Source organism: Kryptolebias marmoratus, linkage group LG16 (genome assembly GCF_001649575.2).
Source record: "Kryptolebias marmoratus isolate JLee-2015 linkage group LG16, ASM164957v2, whole genome shotgun sequence".
NCBI lineage: Eukaryota > Metazoa > Chordata > Actinopteri > Cyprinodontiformes > Rivulidae > Kryptolebias > Kryptolebias marmoratus.
Window position 1 is genome coordinate 5,744,568 of NC_051445.1, and position 17,244 is coordinate 5,761,811.

At 38.1% G+C, this 17,244-nt stretch overlaps 1 protein-coding gene across 3 annotated transcripts; it reads right to left on the reverse strand.

The window, feature by feature from the left end:
• Positions 1 to 1,176: 1,176 nt before the first annotated feature.
• Positions 1,177 to 16,982, reverse strand: xrcc1 (X-ray repair complementing defective repair in Chinese hamster cells 1). 3 transcript variants are annotated; one of them, XM_037980554.1, is made up of 18 exons: positions 16,522 to 16,982; positions 16,338 to 16,430; positions 15,465 to 15,572; positions 15,208 to 15,366; positions 14,802 to 14,876; positions 14,152 to 14,275; positions 13,812 to 13,918; positions 12,726 to 12,888; positions 12,402 to 12,642; positions 11,148 to 11,264; positions 5,545 to 5,626; positions 5,360 to 5,459; positions 3,927 to 3,987; positions 3,178 to 3,311; positions 2,849 to 2,939; positions 2,684 to 2,759; positions 2,074 to 2,197; positions 1,177 to 1,711 (listed from the first exon to the last, which is right to left on the reverse strand). In XM_037980554.1, exons 1-17 carry the CDS (start codon positions 16,570 to 16,572, stop codon positions 2,090 to 2,092), a joined length of 1,890 nt encoding a protein of 629 aa, XP_037836482.1. In that variant the 5' UTR covers positions 16,573 to 16,982; the 3' UTR covers positions 1,177 to 1,711; positions 2,074 to 2,089. The 3 variants fall into 3 exon arrangements, with proteins under 3 accessions (XP_037836482.1, XP_017279167.1, XP_017279166.1); XM_017423678.3 differs by having other exon boundaries at positions 1,177 to 2,197; positions 3,927 to 3,984; XM_017423677.3 differs by having other exon boundaries at positions 1,177 to 2,197.
• Positions 16,983 to 17,244: the final 262 nt, after the last annotated feature.

Genomic DNA, 17,244 nt, shown 5'->3' on the forward strand with positions numbered 1-17,244 from the left:
CTCGAGCACATTGCTGCCCCCTATATGTCAGGAGGACAAATAACACCTTTTCTGTTCAAATTGCCAACCCGCCACAGTGGCGTGTGTGTTGATCTAATTCACCCGCCACTTCAAATATTTGGCCGGTGGCGGGTGCTAATTTCCACCCCTGCCTAGTTCTCTTGTTGGTTTAAGCTTTCAAATATTATTCAAATAGCAAATGATCTACAAATACTATAATGCGTGAGGGAGTTGGTAAATACAAGCTACTATGAACAGCACATGATGATATTTTAAGTCAAATCTAAAACGGTTCAACAAACATGATCTGCATATAAAAATACAGTCAGATTCCACAGTTATATATTAAAAAAGTCAGATCCACAAAAAGAAAGCTAAAAAGAAAAGTGAGAATAAAATACCGTCACCTCAAGGTGCCCTGTTTTCTGTGCCAAAGGATTATGATGAAATCAATCCGTAGCCATCTCAGGTTTATGTCAGACATTGTTTAAAATCACAAGGCTCATAAAAACGGTGCAAGCAAAGAACAAATCTTTGTAGAAGAAATAAAAGTGACAGGAATCAGGAGGAAACAGCTGGTTAGACAGAGGCGATCTGTCAAATGTGACTATTTGAATGCAGCCCAAACTCCCTGCTATAAAATGACAGATACCCACAGAAATGAAACATGACACTGTGATAGGTCGATGCCGTTTGAGGCAATTAGTTTTACTTCAAGACATAAATAAGTTTGACCCTGACCTCTCCTTTTCAGGAAAAGTGTGTGACAAGGTTGCAGGAAGTGGCCCAAACTCGCCTCACTCTTTGTTGTGCATCTGAACGGACCTTAGACAAGAAATACAATCAAACAGTCCAAGACTCGGTTCCTTTAAAAATGCATCCTTGCAGAGAATTCAAACCCTTTTCATCTTCCCTGCGTTTTACTCATCCTTCTAACAACCCCTTCTTTTTCCCTCTCTCGTCCACACGCCATCCTCCTAATCCCCTCAACTGAAGTGCAACAGACCCAGTGGCTCCGGGCACCAAATAGGCAGCGAAGTAAATTAGAGCGCAGAGAGGAGACTTCAGATCAGAGGGGGAGTGAAAAGGATGAGCCTCTCAAGCTGCAAACTTAGACCGAGACAGAGAAATGACGGCAAAGTTTGATTAATAAGAAAGGAGGGCATTATTCTTTAATTAAAAGCAGATTTTTTTTTATTTAGACAAAATAAGTACTACAATTAAAGGAAAAATGGAGAATAAAACAAGCTGTTTTTGACACAAAAACCCAAACCTACCATACATATTTACATAAACTGAGCAAGCATGCATTAAATTTTCCTTGATGACAGAAACACTGACGGATGTTTAATGACCTCACGTTCGTCTCCAGTGATACTTTATACAAGCAGAATAAAAACAAACTCATATTTATCAATCTGTAACAAAACAAAGAGTTCAGTCACTCTGGCACTGGTGGCGTTTTAGATAATAGAGCAAATATTACTTAGCTTTAGCGGTCGTTAGCAAGACTTTTCTTTCGGTTTGTTTCCTGTATTAGTCTTAGTTGTAGCCTTAAGTAACCGACATCTTTTACCTGACTTTGGGTCAATCTCACAGAAGTCAGCGTGCCGTTCAAATCTTCTCTCAGCCACTGGCAGTCAGCACGGCATGATTCCTCACTCCTCGCTCTGTAACCTGAGGTGAGCTCGAACACACTGCAGCACAGGAACTGAGAAAGTCAAACAAGTCCTGAGCAGGAGGACTTTCCATCTCTCATGTTGTTCAAATGTTGAGCAGCACACGTTTTATGGGGATTTCACTGTCTGGCCTGGCTGAGAAAAAACTAAAAATAGATCTATGGCTAATCCTACAATTTAACTCCAGGGAGACAACTTCTTTATTTAAGCTCTGCGGTAAAAAAACATTTAAATGCCTGCAGTTATTTCATTACCATCATGTAAAAAGTCAATACAAAGACATATATCAACAAGAAATGGTTTATTGCTTCTTTGAAGTGAAGTAGCTAATCTTAAAAACAACTATGGCTTTTCCATCTGCCTCTTGGCCAGGACCTGAAGGGATTGTGCTCACTCCTCAGTGTGTTTTCTCAGGGCACGACAGTGTAAGGCTGGTAGGGCAGCAGCTTCTGGCGTTCATTGATCGCATAGATCCACGCTGGCTTCACAAAGTTCAGATTGCCGTTCTCCATCAGCGCCTGTGACCGAAGCGACGTTCAGAGTCAGACATAAAAAGTATGTAAAACTCCTCAAATTACACTCCAAGAAAAAAAAGTCCAACTCTGATGCACAAATGCAGCCGTCATTAACAGATCTGAATTTTCACTGGGAAGAATAAAACACTTCAATTTGATTTTTTTTTATTATCCTTGACAAATTATAGTAAGTGGATGTTATAAAAAAAAGAAAAGAACTCAGGTCTCTATGCTTAATGCTTAAATTGCATCTTTAAAGGGTTTCTTTCTCTCTTTGGCTTTTTAAGAGTTTTCGTGGTGCACTTTGTGTAATTGAGAAACATTTTCACCTAGCAGTTTTCCTCAGAATTATCTTTTTAAAGTGACAGATAAAAGCAGCGTCCACATCTATTCAAATGGTAAGTGTTAAGCCGATGCTGGACATCTTTATTTCACTGTGGATGCCATTAAACGAAAACGCCAAAGGAGGAAAATAAAGAGAGAACTCACATCTTCGAAAGACTCGTGCCATCCTTCACTGGTCACAACAAACTGCACTTTATCTGACATGTAGTCCTCGATCACCCTGAAGCAGAGACACAACTGAATACTTTTGTCTAATTCAGTCTGATACTGTCAAAAGTTAACCGGTAAAATATTTAGGTTGCCCCTTACCCGTTAAAGGCAACAATGTACCGCAGCACCAGTCGCCTCTCATTGTTGGGAAATTTACCGTAGAGGAAGAAGTGCTTTCCACTGAGGAAATCTGAAAGAAAATACAAAAGAAGGACGTGAACAAAAGAGACAGGCACAAGACAAGATGACACCCCGGAGAACAAATTAAAGATGGCTTTTTTGACAAAAAGGACAAAGCATAAAAACAAGAACATCCCAGCTTAGTGTTCGTGTTTGGTTTTTGTCAGCGGCTGAAATCTCTGCTGCAGGAGGACGGATCTGTTCCTGAGAGAACAGGAAGCCACAGGGATAAGAGAAGACAGACGTGCCTGGTAGCTCAGGGATGGGATGATCCTCTTCAGCTTCAGCATCTGTGTTTTCATCTGTCGACCCTCCATACGGATCCTCGTCTTTCACCGACGTTTCTTCTTCTGCTGACTTCTTCTGCCTGCTCTCCTCCATCCTTTCCACAACAATAAGACTTTTTAGAACACATTCTCACAGGCTCATCCCAAAATAAGTGTTCTGATGTCAGCCACTTTTACAAATCTTATTTAACAAATCTGTTTTTGACAAAGTGGGAGAAAATTATACAATACTGTTACAGCAGAAACTGATAATTATAAGGTGGACCTTTTTCCCCATAAAGGTCAGTTATTTTACTTTTATAGTTTATTAAGACATTTAACCAGGTGTAAATGACTTACAGCACTACTCATATAAAGTAAACCAAACTAAAGCCTAACAGCTGTTTAGACAGGAAGTACTGTAGCAAAGCTTCTCAAATATCAACTCAAGTGGATCTTTAAGGAACAGATAAACTTGTGTTTGAATAAAACACCACCCTGAGTAGATTATATGTATTTTTTTATGCTTATTGTTGCTTGGATGCTAGTGTGCAATAGGTTTTCAGTTTGTTTCTTCATTAATTTATGGATCTCAGTCTTTGTAAACTGATTTAAAGAGCTTTAACATAACCCACTGAAACCGTTCTGTAATATTTAAGTGATTCGAATATGAAATAGTGCTTCGATGTGAAACTAAACCCACAGTTACACAGATGACAAACATCATTCACCTCTGCAGCTCATCTTCTGTGTCTAATCCAGATTCTTCATGATCATCATCATCGTCACCTGCTGTGAAAAAGACACGTTCAGTGGATTTCATCATTTAAAAAGAAAAATAAATAAATAAATAATCAGATGGTGGAAAAGGTCTTGGCAGAGAATCGTGTTAGTAAGTTCAACATTTTGACAATTTAACACGAGTTCAGCGACAGCCCAACACTGCAGTGACTGCGCTGTGGCCCCCCCATCCTCAAACTAATTAACTATAATAATGTGTGAGAGGTAAATCTGCTTGAAATTCTCTGACCATCTGGGGGGAAACAGGTTTAACATCTAATTAAAATGCCAGGTGAAGCCGCATTTCCATGAAATATACATCATCAGGTGTAACCTTGCTGGTAAAGTGACGATTATCAGAAACCCTGGATTGTTGAAGGGGAAAAAGAAGAGTCTCTCTTTAAAATGCAGTCCCCATGTGTGTGTGTGTGTGTGTGCGTGGGGGGGGGTCAGTGTGAGTTGTCGTCTCTTCTTAATGATGCATCTAAGCACTTTACTTCTGGCCTCACATTAACATAGAAATGAGAATCATGCACAAGTCCCTTCGCAGTGATTTTCTATCGGGCTCCTTTCCTGCTTTTTTCTCAAACTGCACCTTCAGTAGGTAAGGTACTCGTGTCCTTCCATGGTGGCGTTGTCAACCATCCATTTCCAAGTGCCTCATAAAGGTTAGTCCTTTTGTCCAATCCCTGACCTCTCAAATTGTCCCTGAGCCCCTCTTCATTCATTCAGACCTCCTCAGTCTCCAGTTATTTCAGCTAATAGAATCAATCACGTCATCTGAGTCACAGCTCTTAAATTAGTTTTATTACATCTACACAGATGATATTCTTGTTTATTTGTTGGGGGAATCGCAGCTTAATTTCAGCTTTAATTATCTGTTACATTATAATGATCTAAAAGGTGCGTAAACACTTCATTTTCTGTGATGAATGTTTGCGGCTGTTTTTGTGACAGCCTGGAGGCAGCGCAGATTAAAGGCTTGACATGAATATCTGCACTAAAGAGCAGGAGGAATCACCAACCAAACGCAGCATTTATAGCAATGAATCACATGTATTTTAGCTTCGCTGCACAGAGGCTGACTGGAACTGATAAATGGGTCTGTGACGCTGAAACGTAAAGGAAAATAGTAACTTTATGACAGCAGAAAGATTAGTTACTGGGCTGAATGAACAGCAAGACAAATAAAAGAGGAAAAAAGAGATAAAGCCATATTTGCATCCATGTAGCTGTTCTGTTAGTGCATTTATCTATATAGGTTTGATTCATTTATATTTAGTTTAGCTTTAATCAGCCGTACCTGTAGTATTAAAGAAAGCAAAATAAAACGATGTGAAATAAAGACAATTGTGAAATGATTTATCCTTTATTAGGTGATTACCTGCTTCATCCACATCAGTGGAGCCACCATACTCATCCTCATCATCCTTCTTCTCTGGTGTCTTTTTAGGGGTCGCTTGTCTCTCCTGCTTCTGTGGAGTCTGCAGAAACAACGTGGAGTTATTAAAACTGACAGCTTCTTTCCTTTTATTGTATTTATTGGCCCACTTAAAAAAACAAACTGACCTTTGTTTTCATTTCCTCCTCACTCTGATCGTCCACCTCCATTTCACTCTCCGAGCTGGACTCTGCTCCATCCATCAAATAGCTGAAGGAATAAAAGAAACTAAATGTGTCAGGTTGATAAAAAGGCCAGAGGGAAAAGAACGACTGAACAATATATCTTGGTTCCCATCTCCTTTGGTTGTACAACATGATTCAAAGTGCAGCGGATTGCAACAAAAAGCAGGTTTCAGAGAGAAGGTGACATCTTTCACCAGATAAATCAGTGGTGTTGTGTTTAAAGCTTTCCTAATACCTGAGAATTAGATATTTTTGTCTATTGATGAAGGTAAAAATCATCTTTAAGCAACAACAGAGACAGAGGACCACATAAAAAGATTTTGCACAAAAGCTAATTTAAATAACAGCTGAAGTTTCCCTAAACTTAAAAAAATATTTTATTGTTTTAATACAGTGTATTTTTATGAGAGTGATCATGACTACTTTGTTAATGCTTTCTACAAAATAAAAAAATAAAGAAAATAAAAGTCTAAAGAGCAAAAAGGCTAAATGTTTTTTTTTTCAAAATCAAACATAATAAATCATTTCTGTGACAAAGACGGAGAAAATAGCTGGCAGCTATACAGAATCAGGCACGGAGCATCTACAGTATATTAACTCAGGCAGAATAAAAGACGAGTTACGCCTCGACACAAATATTCAATATTTCCCCCAAAGCCACCATAAAGTCAGGCTAAAGTTATCAGAGTGGAAGTGTGACGTACAGAGTTGATATGCCTCAGATATGGTGAGATCATTTTCTTGCACGCACACACACACACGCACACACACACACACTGTAGTCGAACATTTTACTGACCTATGCTTAAGGCAGGAAATTGGAAAATGAAAAACGAGGTCAGGGACGAGGGCAGTAATGCAGAAACGGCAGGTAGTGCTATCACATAAAAGCAGAGCAACAAGCCCGATCTGCTCGGCTCATCATCCTCAGGAGACGAGGTTTACCTGAAAGGCTAAAACCAGGAAATACTTCAGCGTGAACATCTATTTTTATGTGTCGCAGAAGAGTACAAGAATCAAAACTATTTGCTCTAAATTAAACTAGAATATTTTGACAGCTAATTTTCTAAAATCCTCCATTTGTATGGCCTCTGCCAATAAAATTTCTTGAACTACTGCAGATTAAAAGTCCACTGTCATTTACCCTGTTTGGTCTTGAACTTGTGATCTGAAACCTTGAATTCAGCTAATCTGTTGTTTAATATTTAACATTTTGAAGTCAACCAAGTTGTTTTCAGGTGGCAGATCTGACTGAAACCACCCAACCCTCCCATTTAGTCTCTGTCAGAAAGTATGGTTTCAATTAGAGTCAATTTTACTATAAAAGGTTTGAGAATTAATCACATGAATTGTGATATATTATAAAAAGTTTGCAATTCCCATTTTAGTTGATGTCACAGATGAAGAGGCACAAAACAAAAAGTTATTTGAATTAACTTTATGCTAATAAATAAAGTAATTCAGATTCTTTTGAGAAATCTGTGAATTATGTTTTACAGAAAAAAACCTAAAGTTATCAGTGTAACAACTTTGGTTTTTTAGAATGAAATACTATCTGCTCACTTTCATACACAGCTACAAGTTATATGTGGAATTTTACTGAATGTTTTTAATTCTTTAGTTATCAAAGGCCAGGATGAGACGTAACATTTTATCACCATTTTTTTTAATGGACCAAATAATTCATCATTTAGTGACACAATTAACTACTGTATATCATCTAGCATAAAATAAATTTATGGATAATTACAAATGAAGTCGTAACAATGTAAGTTTAAGAGCACTTCTCTTATAAAGGCATCATGTACTGCCGGCTTTTATCTTCGTTATCGTTGTTACGTTTCTGTCGTCTGGATGTGCTGAGAGTCAAACTCTCTCAGAGAAACCCTGGAAGGCCTTTGGCTTTAAAGGACAATGAATAATACTCATAAGATAACAGATCAACACTTTATAATTCTGCTAATTTTAGACTGACTAACAACTCAGGTGATTTATTAGAGAAAAGGTAAAAAAACAAAAAACAACACAAAAAAAACTCACTCAGCACATATTCCCAGAATATTCTCGTGTCAGACCCAACTCTGTCTAAAACACAAGGCATATAAAGGAGGAAAACAAAGAAAATAAATCAGCAAACCTCCACTCTTTAGAGTAGTTTGGGTTAAATAGCTATAATGATAAAACAACTACTTCATAAAATAATGGCCAATAAAATCAGTCAAACAACAAAAAACCTGACAAGTGCCACAAACAACAGCCTATATCAGTTTAAGGCTTTAAATTAAACTTTATTAAGATTTAAGTGGCTATAGATAAAACAAATTAAAGGTTTTTTTTTGGCAAAAAGTAGTTTGCATTACAAAGACTTATTTAAAATTCTGATTTTATTGATCGTTACAGTTGACACTTGTGTATTGCATAAATGCTGCTTATTACCACTAATAATAGTTATGATGACGGCTTCTACAACAGGAGGTCTTCAGATAATGCACTTTCAGGTTTCTGTCCTGATGCAAGCAGCTGAAGTATTACAGAGTGACTGAGCTGAAATTTTCCAAGTTCTCCTCAGATGCTGCAGCTCAGGACTGTTTTAATGAGGAAAGCGTTTACTTATTTAGCTCCATTGTGAACGGATGTTAGAGAGCTGCTTGAGTGTTTGCTGCTCTCCCCAGTTCCTGCCCGTCTGGAGCCACACTGATTGGATAATGCCCGTGTAGAAAGAAATTGCTGGGGTTCTTAACTGTAATCACAATCTCATTAATACATACACTCCACAGTCTGTGTGCATGTCAGGAGCGAAGTTGTGCGTTTTACCTCCAGATGCTCGGCGACAGCAGTTTGAGAGTGAGAGGTTTGTTAGGGTACTTGTCATCATCAAAGTAAGTGGTTCTTTTAATTACCCATAGCAGATGCAGCTTTTAAATAAAGAATACATCATCAAAGCTGCACACTCCACACATGGCACAATAGCGGTGCGGGTCAGGGGAATGGATTATTCTCACAAAAAGAGGGGAGGCGGACCAGACTGAGATCTCTGTGGCACAATTGGAAATTGTCAGAGAGAGGTGAACAGCAGGCAGGATGACGACACAGGATGCAGCCAACTTCTCATTTCAATTCACTTTTGGAGCTGTGTTTCACTGACCTTCAGCAGTATTTATTTAAATCGCTTTCCCATCTCTTTGTAGTGATCACAGAATACCCGGCTGTCTGAAGAAAACTCATCAAATGACGGGCAGTACAAATCTGGGAACTTCAAACTGGAGAAAAACAATATCTGGACTAAAAGTTTATTAAATGGCTAATTATAGCCCAAACAACCCAAATTTATTGCATGCTTGTGACTTTCTGATTAAAAGTTAGAAGTGATAAATCTGCCTTTACTTACTTTGATCCTAATTAAAAAACATAGTTCAATGTTTTTGTTTAATTAAAGTTAAATTAAAAAGTCAAAAACCTAAACTTCAGCCTCTTTAAATATAAATCCTTTATAATCCGAGTCCTCCACCCTTTGAAAATAATCTGAAAGGCTTTAGTAGCTGACAGGAAAATTAGCAGTGAAAGCCCTGAAACAACGGGAGGAGGCTGAGCCTCCAAGCAGGGCTTAATGCAGCCTCTGTACGTTTAACACCCACTCAGCCTGCTGCGCTGCTGCGCTGCTCGCTGCCTCACATCCCACAGCATGGGAGAAAACAAAGCTCCAATTAATCACATTAATGTTTGACAATTTTAAAATGTTAATGATCTCAATCTCGCTTCATTGTCACGAATATTCCAGCATAAATGCAAATCTGAGCGACACAAACAGTTTGATTGTTGACTTTTTTTTTTTTTTTACATGTGAGTAAAACAGCAATTGTTGCAGAAAGTTCAAGCTGCAGTTCCAAACCAAACTGATAAAACATCAGTTGACCTTTCACAAACAGAATATACCTAAAAAAAAATCTAACTATGACAAATAGACTTGATATTCTTTGTGGTTTAAAATATTCGCCAACAGGGGTCACTGTTTTCACAGGGGTCAGATGTGAAACTAACAGGTATCATAAAGACATTAGCATCTTTCAGAAACAGTTCCGTGGTGTGGCCGTTCATGGATCACCACTTGAGCCGGCCGTGTTCAACAAACATGCAGAACTCATTTAACGCCACCATCGCAGAGGTGGAGTAAAATGCCTAAAACGCGTGTCGAACATCTCCCATTTGAAATCTGACCGCCAGCCGAGCGCAATGACAGCCAGTCGTCTCTACATCCCAGCATCAAGCTATCCTTTCACATGACAATCACTCCCTCTGTCACTTCTGTGCCTGGCAGCTCAGAGGCGTGACGGCAGCAGGCTGCCTTCGAACCCCCCGCCATGCCTCCTCGGCCCGTTCATATAAATCCCACCAAGGTGGCCAGAAACCACCTCAGGGCCAGACTGAAAGGACCTATTATAAGACAGACATTCATTTTAAATCCACACATGTTGCTTTGTTAATTGTTTTCTCATCAGTCAACTTAAATATATTTACTTGTGGCTTGATCTGCTTGTGTTGAACCATCAGTGTTTTCATGCAACACTTAAACTGTTGAAGTGACAATACTGACTAAAATGTTTTATTCCTATGTTCTTAGCCAAAGAAAAAATATATAGAGAGAGAAAGAAAGACAGACAAAATTAGGTAGCAAGGGGCTTCTTTACCAAATAAATGCAAGCTTTCCTATAACTTCATTCCAACTCACTCAATAATTGTGTCTCAGGGGGTTGAAGAGTTGAAGTTATCAGTAAAGGAAGACTGAAGCACATTTAATGCATTCTGTGTGGTTTAAAATTATTTATGGGCAGCAACTGTGATCTGTTAACTGACTGATAAAAAAAGAAAAAGAAAAACCTCTAAATGTTTGATAATCTGCTTTTTAAAAAAAGCATTACTTTCCTTTTCATTTTGATACCTTGAAACTTTTTTATTCATGTTTGGGTCCACGTGTGGGAAACAATGAAAGGTAGCACGAATGAGGGAATACCCTAACGATACGCAAAGCTCCACGCAGGCAAATACAGCACCACCCCAATTAATGTGGACCTGCCGAAGTCTCAGATGAGCTTTCAGGAATACATTATTCAATACACACAGATTTGTCAGAAGACCTTGATGTTGCAAACGCCCCCCCACGTATTGAAGCATATAATTACCGAGCTACTAGAGCTCAGTGGGCTGAATCTGTGATCACAGCAGGGATCATCTGCTCAAGGTTACAGTGCTCTCTGTAGCGAGTGGGCAACCCTGCTGTGGTGGGGGGTATTTCTGGACGCTTCAATCAGAGCGAGTGCTGAGCACAGATTGTACGACAGAGAAACAGACATGGCTTAAAAGAAAGCATTAATCATACATGGAGTCATACTGTATGCACATGTTCTGTGCTAAAACTGCTTTGAAATGGCATCAAATTCCAACCAGCTGTTTATGTGGCCCAGCTTGTGTGCCTTCAGAGGACTGGAATACAGTTTTGATGCAGCTTAAACTCATTTTAGATTGTCCCCAACTTTGTGCTGCTTTCTTACCGTTTATATGAAATCTTTTGTTTCCTCTTGTGGCAGTCCATCACCCACTCCTTCCGCACAATGATGCCACCTACTGACTTCACCTGACTGTACTTGGGCGTGTTGGCAAAGGCACAGCTGCAGATTACCGGGCCCAAACAGACGCACACAAACACAAAACACACATGATTACATCACGACAGGGAAGCTAACAGCTGAATGTAAGATGTGATCAGACTAAATTACTGAGTGCTAACAGGCTGTTACACAATACTGTAATCTGTGTCAACGTACAAATCAGCAACAGATTCAAATAAGTAGGCTGTCTACAGAAAAAAAGCTGTCATTTTTCATATAGATATAAGATTTAATATTTATATGTGATCACAGTTGAAATGTGCTTTACGTTTATAAATTACACTTAAAACATGCTTACTTCATCTTTAACACCTGTTTTTTATATACTGAAAACATACAAAAATGAGTCAAGAACTCATTTAATCTATTAGAATAAAGTTTTTTCCCTTTATTTACATTTTGCACATTTTCAACACATCAATCTTTTGGCTCATCTGCAGTTTTTTTTGTATTTGTTACTCATTTAGCGCTTCGAGTTCCTTTAAGAAAACTGGTAAAAAGTGTTTCTAACAGCTTGATTTGATGGGAAAATAAACATGAGATAATACTGATATACTAGTAGTAATTATCCTTAAAAAATGTTGAATACTTCAAAACCAAACTCTACTGTAGTTGAGTTATTTGCTGTAAAATATATAATAAAATAATATAATATAATAAAATTTTCTTTTGCTTTGTACCATTTTAAGACTAATAAAAAAAGATTTAAGTCCATTGTGACTCTTGAAATGTCTGTTTAATAGCTGAAATTTAGAAATAAATTGTAAATGTGTCATTATCTAAATGTCTCTATTTTTATGCTAAAGGTAACTGGAGGTGGTTGGTCAAACAATGAATGTAAATGACTTTTTTATCCCTAATAAATTATTATTAATTTATTGTCTAATCCTACATGTATAAAAATATTATGTTTATAAAAAAATCCCATCTAATGAGTAAGAATGCAGCTAGAAATACATACTGTGTATAAGTACTGCATCTGTAAATGCATTAAATGCTTACAGAAGACAGACTGAGCATGTGCTCCTGTATTATTCATCATTACACGAGGTTCATTTCATTTCCTTTATTTAACCAGATTAAAACTCCACTGAGATCAGATCTCATTTGCAAGCAGGCTCTGGGTTAATGACTTACATAAGATGTGTGGAGTCAGGCGTCCAGTCGGGACGATACTTTGCTCCCATCTCCAGCGCCTTGTCCCTCAGCTCCCCTCTGAAGGGGTTCTGGATGCCGCTGATGACGAACACCACACCCTCCATGATCCGGTTAAACGGCACCTGTTGTTCACTTTGGGATTTTGTTTTCTGTTTGGGTTTATTCTCTGGTTTGGGCTGGCTCTCCTTCTTCTTCTCAGCAGACTTTTGAGCTGATGAAGCTGCAAAGAAAACAGTCTAATTATTATTATTATTATTTCCCACAGAAAAGGAAATTAGCCTTTTCCTAAAAATCAGACATTACGTTTGGAAGTGCTTGAGCTGGGTGTGCTGACAGGACTCAGCTTGTGTTTGGGGGTCGTGGCTTTGGGCTCAGGAGACCCAGCAGGACTCATTTTCTTTAACGGAGGAGGGCCAGGGGCAGACTGATGCTCTTTGCTGAACTCAAACTTTCTTTTGGCTGGTGGCTAAAAGAGAAAAGTATCAATTAATGTAAAAAATGTATTTTAAAACTGATACAAAGCTAAAATATAGATTCATATCATATCATATGGTATTAGTACCATCATTTCAGGTAAGATAATAAAAAAGCTTAATTTCTGCACCTGATACAACTGTTATTTTATTTAAGGTGAAATGCAAGGTTTGGCACACTCGCAGAAAGAAAAGTGTTACAGGATTGCCAAAAAAGGAATGATCAGAAAAACTATCAAGCAGTTTTCTTCATAACTGATAAAAAAAAAGTAAAACAAAATGAAATCTACAAATTGAAACCTAAAGAATTTATGGAATACAAGCAGTAATAAAAGCCTTCTGCAGCTTCTCATGTCATAAGATGTTGGTGTCCTGCAGTTCTTTACATTTCTGTGTTAAGAGCACTCACATTTGCAGGAGAAACTAAGGGTGATGAGCAGCATAAAGCAGATGTTTGTTCTAAGAGATAATTCTCTGACAGACAATACACAGATTATGGGAGGCAATTTCTCCATCAAATGAAATATTCCATTATTATGCAAAAAGGAAAAAAGTCAATTGAGTGAACAATGGCAGTTTTAGGATATTAGGTGAGAAAAAATTACATAAAAATAGAAAAGTAGCTGCACTCTGGTGCGTCTTTTTACAGACATATCTGTCCAGCTCAGCCTGAAGATTGTTGACATTGTTTAAGATGGATTTGCTTCTATATTAAATGTACATTCTAATAAAAAAATAAAATGTTAAACTTATAACACCTGCACAAACCAAATAACAGCAAGTTTACAGTCCTGGTTTCATCCTATCTCAATTTTCTGCAGCTTTCCTTCTGGTCTAAATAAAGAAACAGACCTGAGCTCCTTCATGGAACAGGTGGCTGCCCTTCAGAGCAGAAACTGACGGGGATGTTTAGTACCTGTGGTGAGGCAGAGTTGGAGGTGGAAGCTTGACCTGATGAGTGAGAGCTGCCTCCTGCCTGCAGTGCTGCAGCAGCGTAGCTCAACTTGTTGCCCTGAGGAGACACTAAAGATAGAGAAGAGCAGCAGACTGTGAGGGAACACAAGAACCATTACCGTTAAATAGTCTGATAATAAAGAATGTTTTTGAGATCACTTGTCCCTTGGCGCTTTTAAGTAGCCTAAAATAAAACCTAATTATTTTTTTTATTGTTCAGCATCATTACAGCTTCAGCATCACAAAGAGCTATAAAAAAGGCAGAGCTTCAGCTGCTGATGAGTTTAAATAAATGAATTCACCTTTAGGTGAAGTGCTGGACTTGGTCGCGTTGTCTCGACTGAAGAACAGACTGCCAGGTTGAAGGTTGGACCCCGAGGAAGGAGACTCATCTTTCACCTTGAACTGTCCCAGCTTTGTTAGTTTCTGACGGGAAAAAGTTTCAGTGTCAAAACCTGAAGATTAAGGAACTGACTGAAATATTGTCTTTTTTCTTCAAGCACAGAAAGTTTTCAACATGACAAATGATTTCAAAAGTTGAAAAGCTGACACTCTGTCAGTGCTGGATTTTACCTGATGCAATGCAGCACGAGGGAATGAAGCTGTCTAATAAATATGCACATCCCCATAAAAAGGTTTTCATCACTTTATGTTTCACCCCGTCTTAACTTGAAACTTTGAGAACAAATTTCATCAGGTATTCTTATTCTAATGCTGAGATTAAATATCAGGGCAAAGACCGGGTCTCCATTTAGACTTACTGTCTTCTCTGCTTTCATATTTGAGATTATCACAGAAATTACTGTGAGCCACTATAACGCAGTATTTTTTACTTTAGACAATTAACCTCATGTTATATAACAAAATGTTTTGTTTTCTTTTCTGCCATATTACCAACATTAACAATGTGACTAATAAGACCTGATTAAAAACAGCACAGTGCATAACTTACAGGGGAGGAAGTTGGAGGCTCGTTTTTGTCGGGTGGTGAGTGGAACTTGACAAAGGCAAGCCCGTATGCGATGCTCTGTAAAGTGCAAAAGACAAAATAATGGCCTCTCCTCTCTGTGCAGTTTAATTTAAGTCTCAACAAACTAACAAAAGAGAAAGTTTATCTTAAAGCATCCATTTTATTCCACATGCAATATAATTTACATAACTCACATCTGTTCATATGTCATTGATTTCATTATTAAAACTCCCACCAGTATATGTGTATGTATGCATCAAAAATCAGTCATATTAACTGCTCTGTTATCTTTATGTATAATGACAGTGCTGGGATAATTCAAAACATCTAACTCTCACTCCAACACACGGACTGAGATATCCATTTAAGCGAAACAACAGGAGCTCACCTTGCTGTAAGGTTGTGTACACACAAGCTTTACTCTGTCCCACTTCTCCTGAGCTGTGCTCTTCTGCAGCTGGTTGGGCCCAAAGAAACGCACTCTGTTCATGTTGGTGCCATTACGGCTCTCCGTGGGTGACATGAAGGAAGATGTGACAAGAAGAACCTAAAGAAGTGTTCAAAATAAAGCAGATAAACTTAGGTCATTGAAAATAAAAGAAAGTCAGGACATAAGAAGCATTATATTGTGGTTAGAGAAAGAACCTCATAGTCCTGGTCTCTGACAGCTGAAGAGTTTCCCACCAACACCTCAATGAAAGCTGATCCTTCGTTTCCAATATCAATGCTGTGCACCTGCTCCTCTTTCTCAAACTAAAGGAGAAAAACAAACATATATATTTGTAAGGAGCTTATACAAGTTTAAAAAGAAATATCCAAACAGTAAATCAGTCCAAACTTTTAAACATGTTTATGCAGAGCAAACATGTAACATGTAAGAAGGGGGTATAACTTTTCTAACCGTCAGTAAATTTTAGTAGTTCTGCAAAGACTTTCTAAAACATTAGAATTTATTAAGGTACTGTTGTAACCAGCTGATTATCTTTCTTCTTTAGAGATGTGGTTCAAGAATTGCTTACGTAGATGCCAGGGGAGATCCAAACAATCCCACAAACAACCAGATATCTAAGGTCCAACGCCTCAAACAAAAACACTTACTTAATATATTTTATAAGAAGGTAAACTATTGTTTAAGCCTTATGCCAATCCTGAACACAGGCAGCAGACTTCTGTCAGATTTCCAAACAAAAAACACTACGTTTTTATTTGTGGAAATATTATTTGAGAAACAAAATAATTCCCAAATGTGTTAGTATACTGATGGAATGTGGTAAAATAGGCAAAGCAGTTAAAAAAGGGACAAGAATATAAGGAACAAAACTTTAATAAAGGAGAGCCACTGAGATGTTAGGTGGACAGAAAAGAGGCAACAAATAGGTTTATAATCTAAGCTGATAGACTTGTTTTTATTTAGATCTATTCAGTGCCAGGATTAAATGCTAAAGTTTAATTTAAAATTTTTCAGTTTACTTTATTTATATAATCAAGTGAAAGTCCGATTCTAAAAAATAAACAAACCTGCAGAATGACAGACGTCTGCTTCTCTCCGGGTCTCGCTGCTTTCCACTTCCTGTAGGTGTCTGAGCTCAGCAGGTTGTTTGCTTTGTGAGTCTGTTTTGTGTTGCAACAAAATGCGGGTTTATGAAAAGGCTGAACGACACTAAACACAGGCTGCTCATACACGAAACGTGAGAAAACTTACACTGTCCTCGGAGCTGCAGGACACGACATGCTTCAGCTTGATTTCGGGCATGTTGTTGACGCCAGACGGGTTCAAATTCAATTAATCAGCCGTCAAAAAGTCAACCGGGAGCTTCTACAGTCACAAAGAACTACCGTATCCGGCTGAATAAACGTAAAACACACCTAATTAACGTCCAGTGGCACTAAAGTATCTCTGTCGCTAGTCAATGGACAAACTAATGACTAACTTGATAGCATGCTAGCAAACAATAGCAGAGTTAAGTTTCCCTGATTAGTCTGATAATTTCTCACTCAAAGAGCGCCTTGAAAATAAAATTTTGTACTCTTATATGCGTGACACGTCGTAATTACAGTAAACTTCTGAAAACACACATCATCGCTTTACATTTTACGGTAAATGTGAGCGAGAGCGCACTCATTTTCCCACCAAAAGGCTGGAAATATAACATCATGACGTCATTTCCGACTGGCAGCAATCTTATCCAATGAGAGCCGTCGATTTTTTTCTTCTTCTGTTTTATTGTCTCGTAAAAGAGGGTTGAGCGCCCCTGACTAGACGGAGTTTGTACTGAGCAAGGCAACTGATGATTTTATTTTAAAAAATGTTTTAAAATGACGGAAATTGTTCAGATTTGGGGTTTTTGGCCTCAGAACAAGTTCCAGTCTGGCATAAAGGAACAACATGCATTTAAGTACCGGATTTTCTTGATTCAGCTTAATA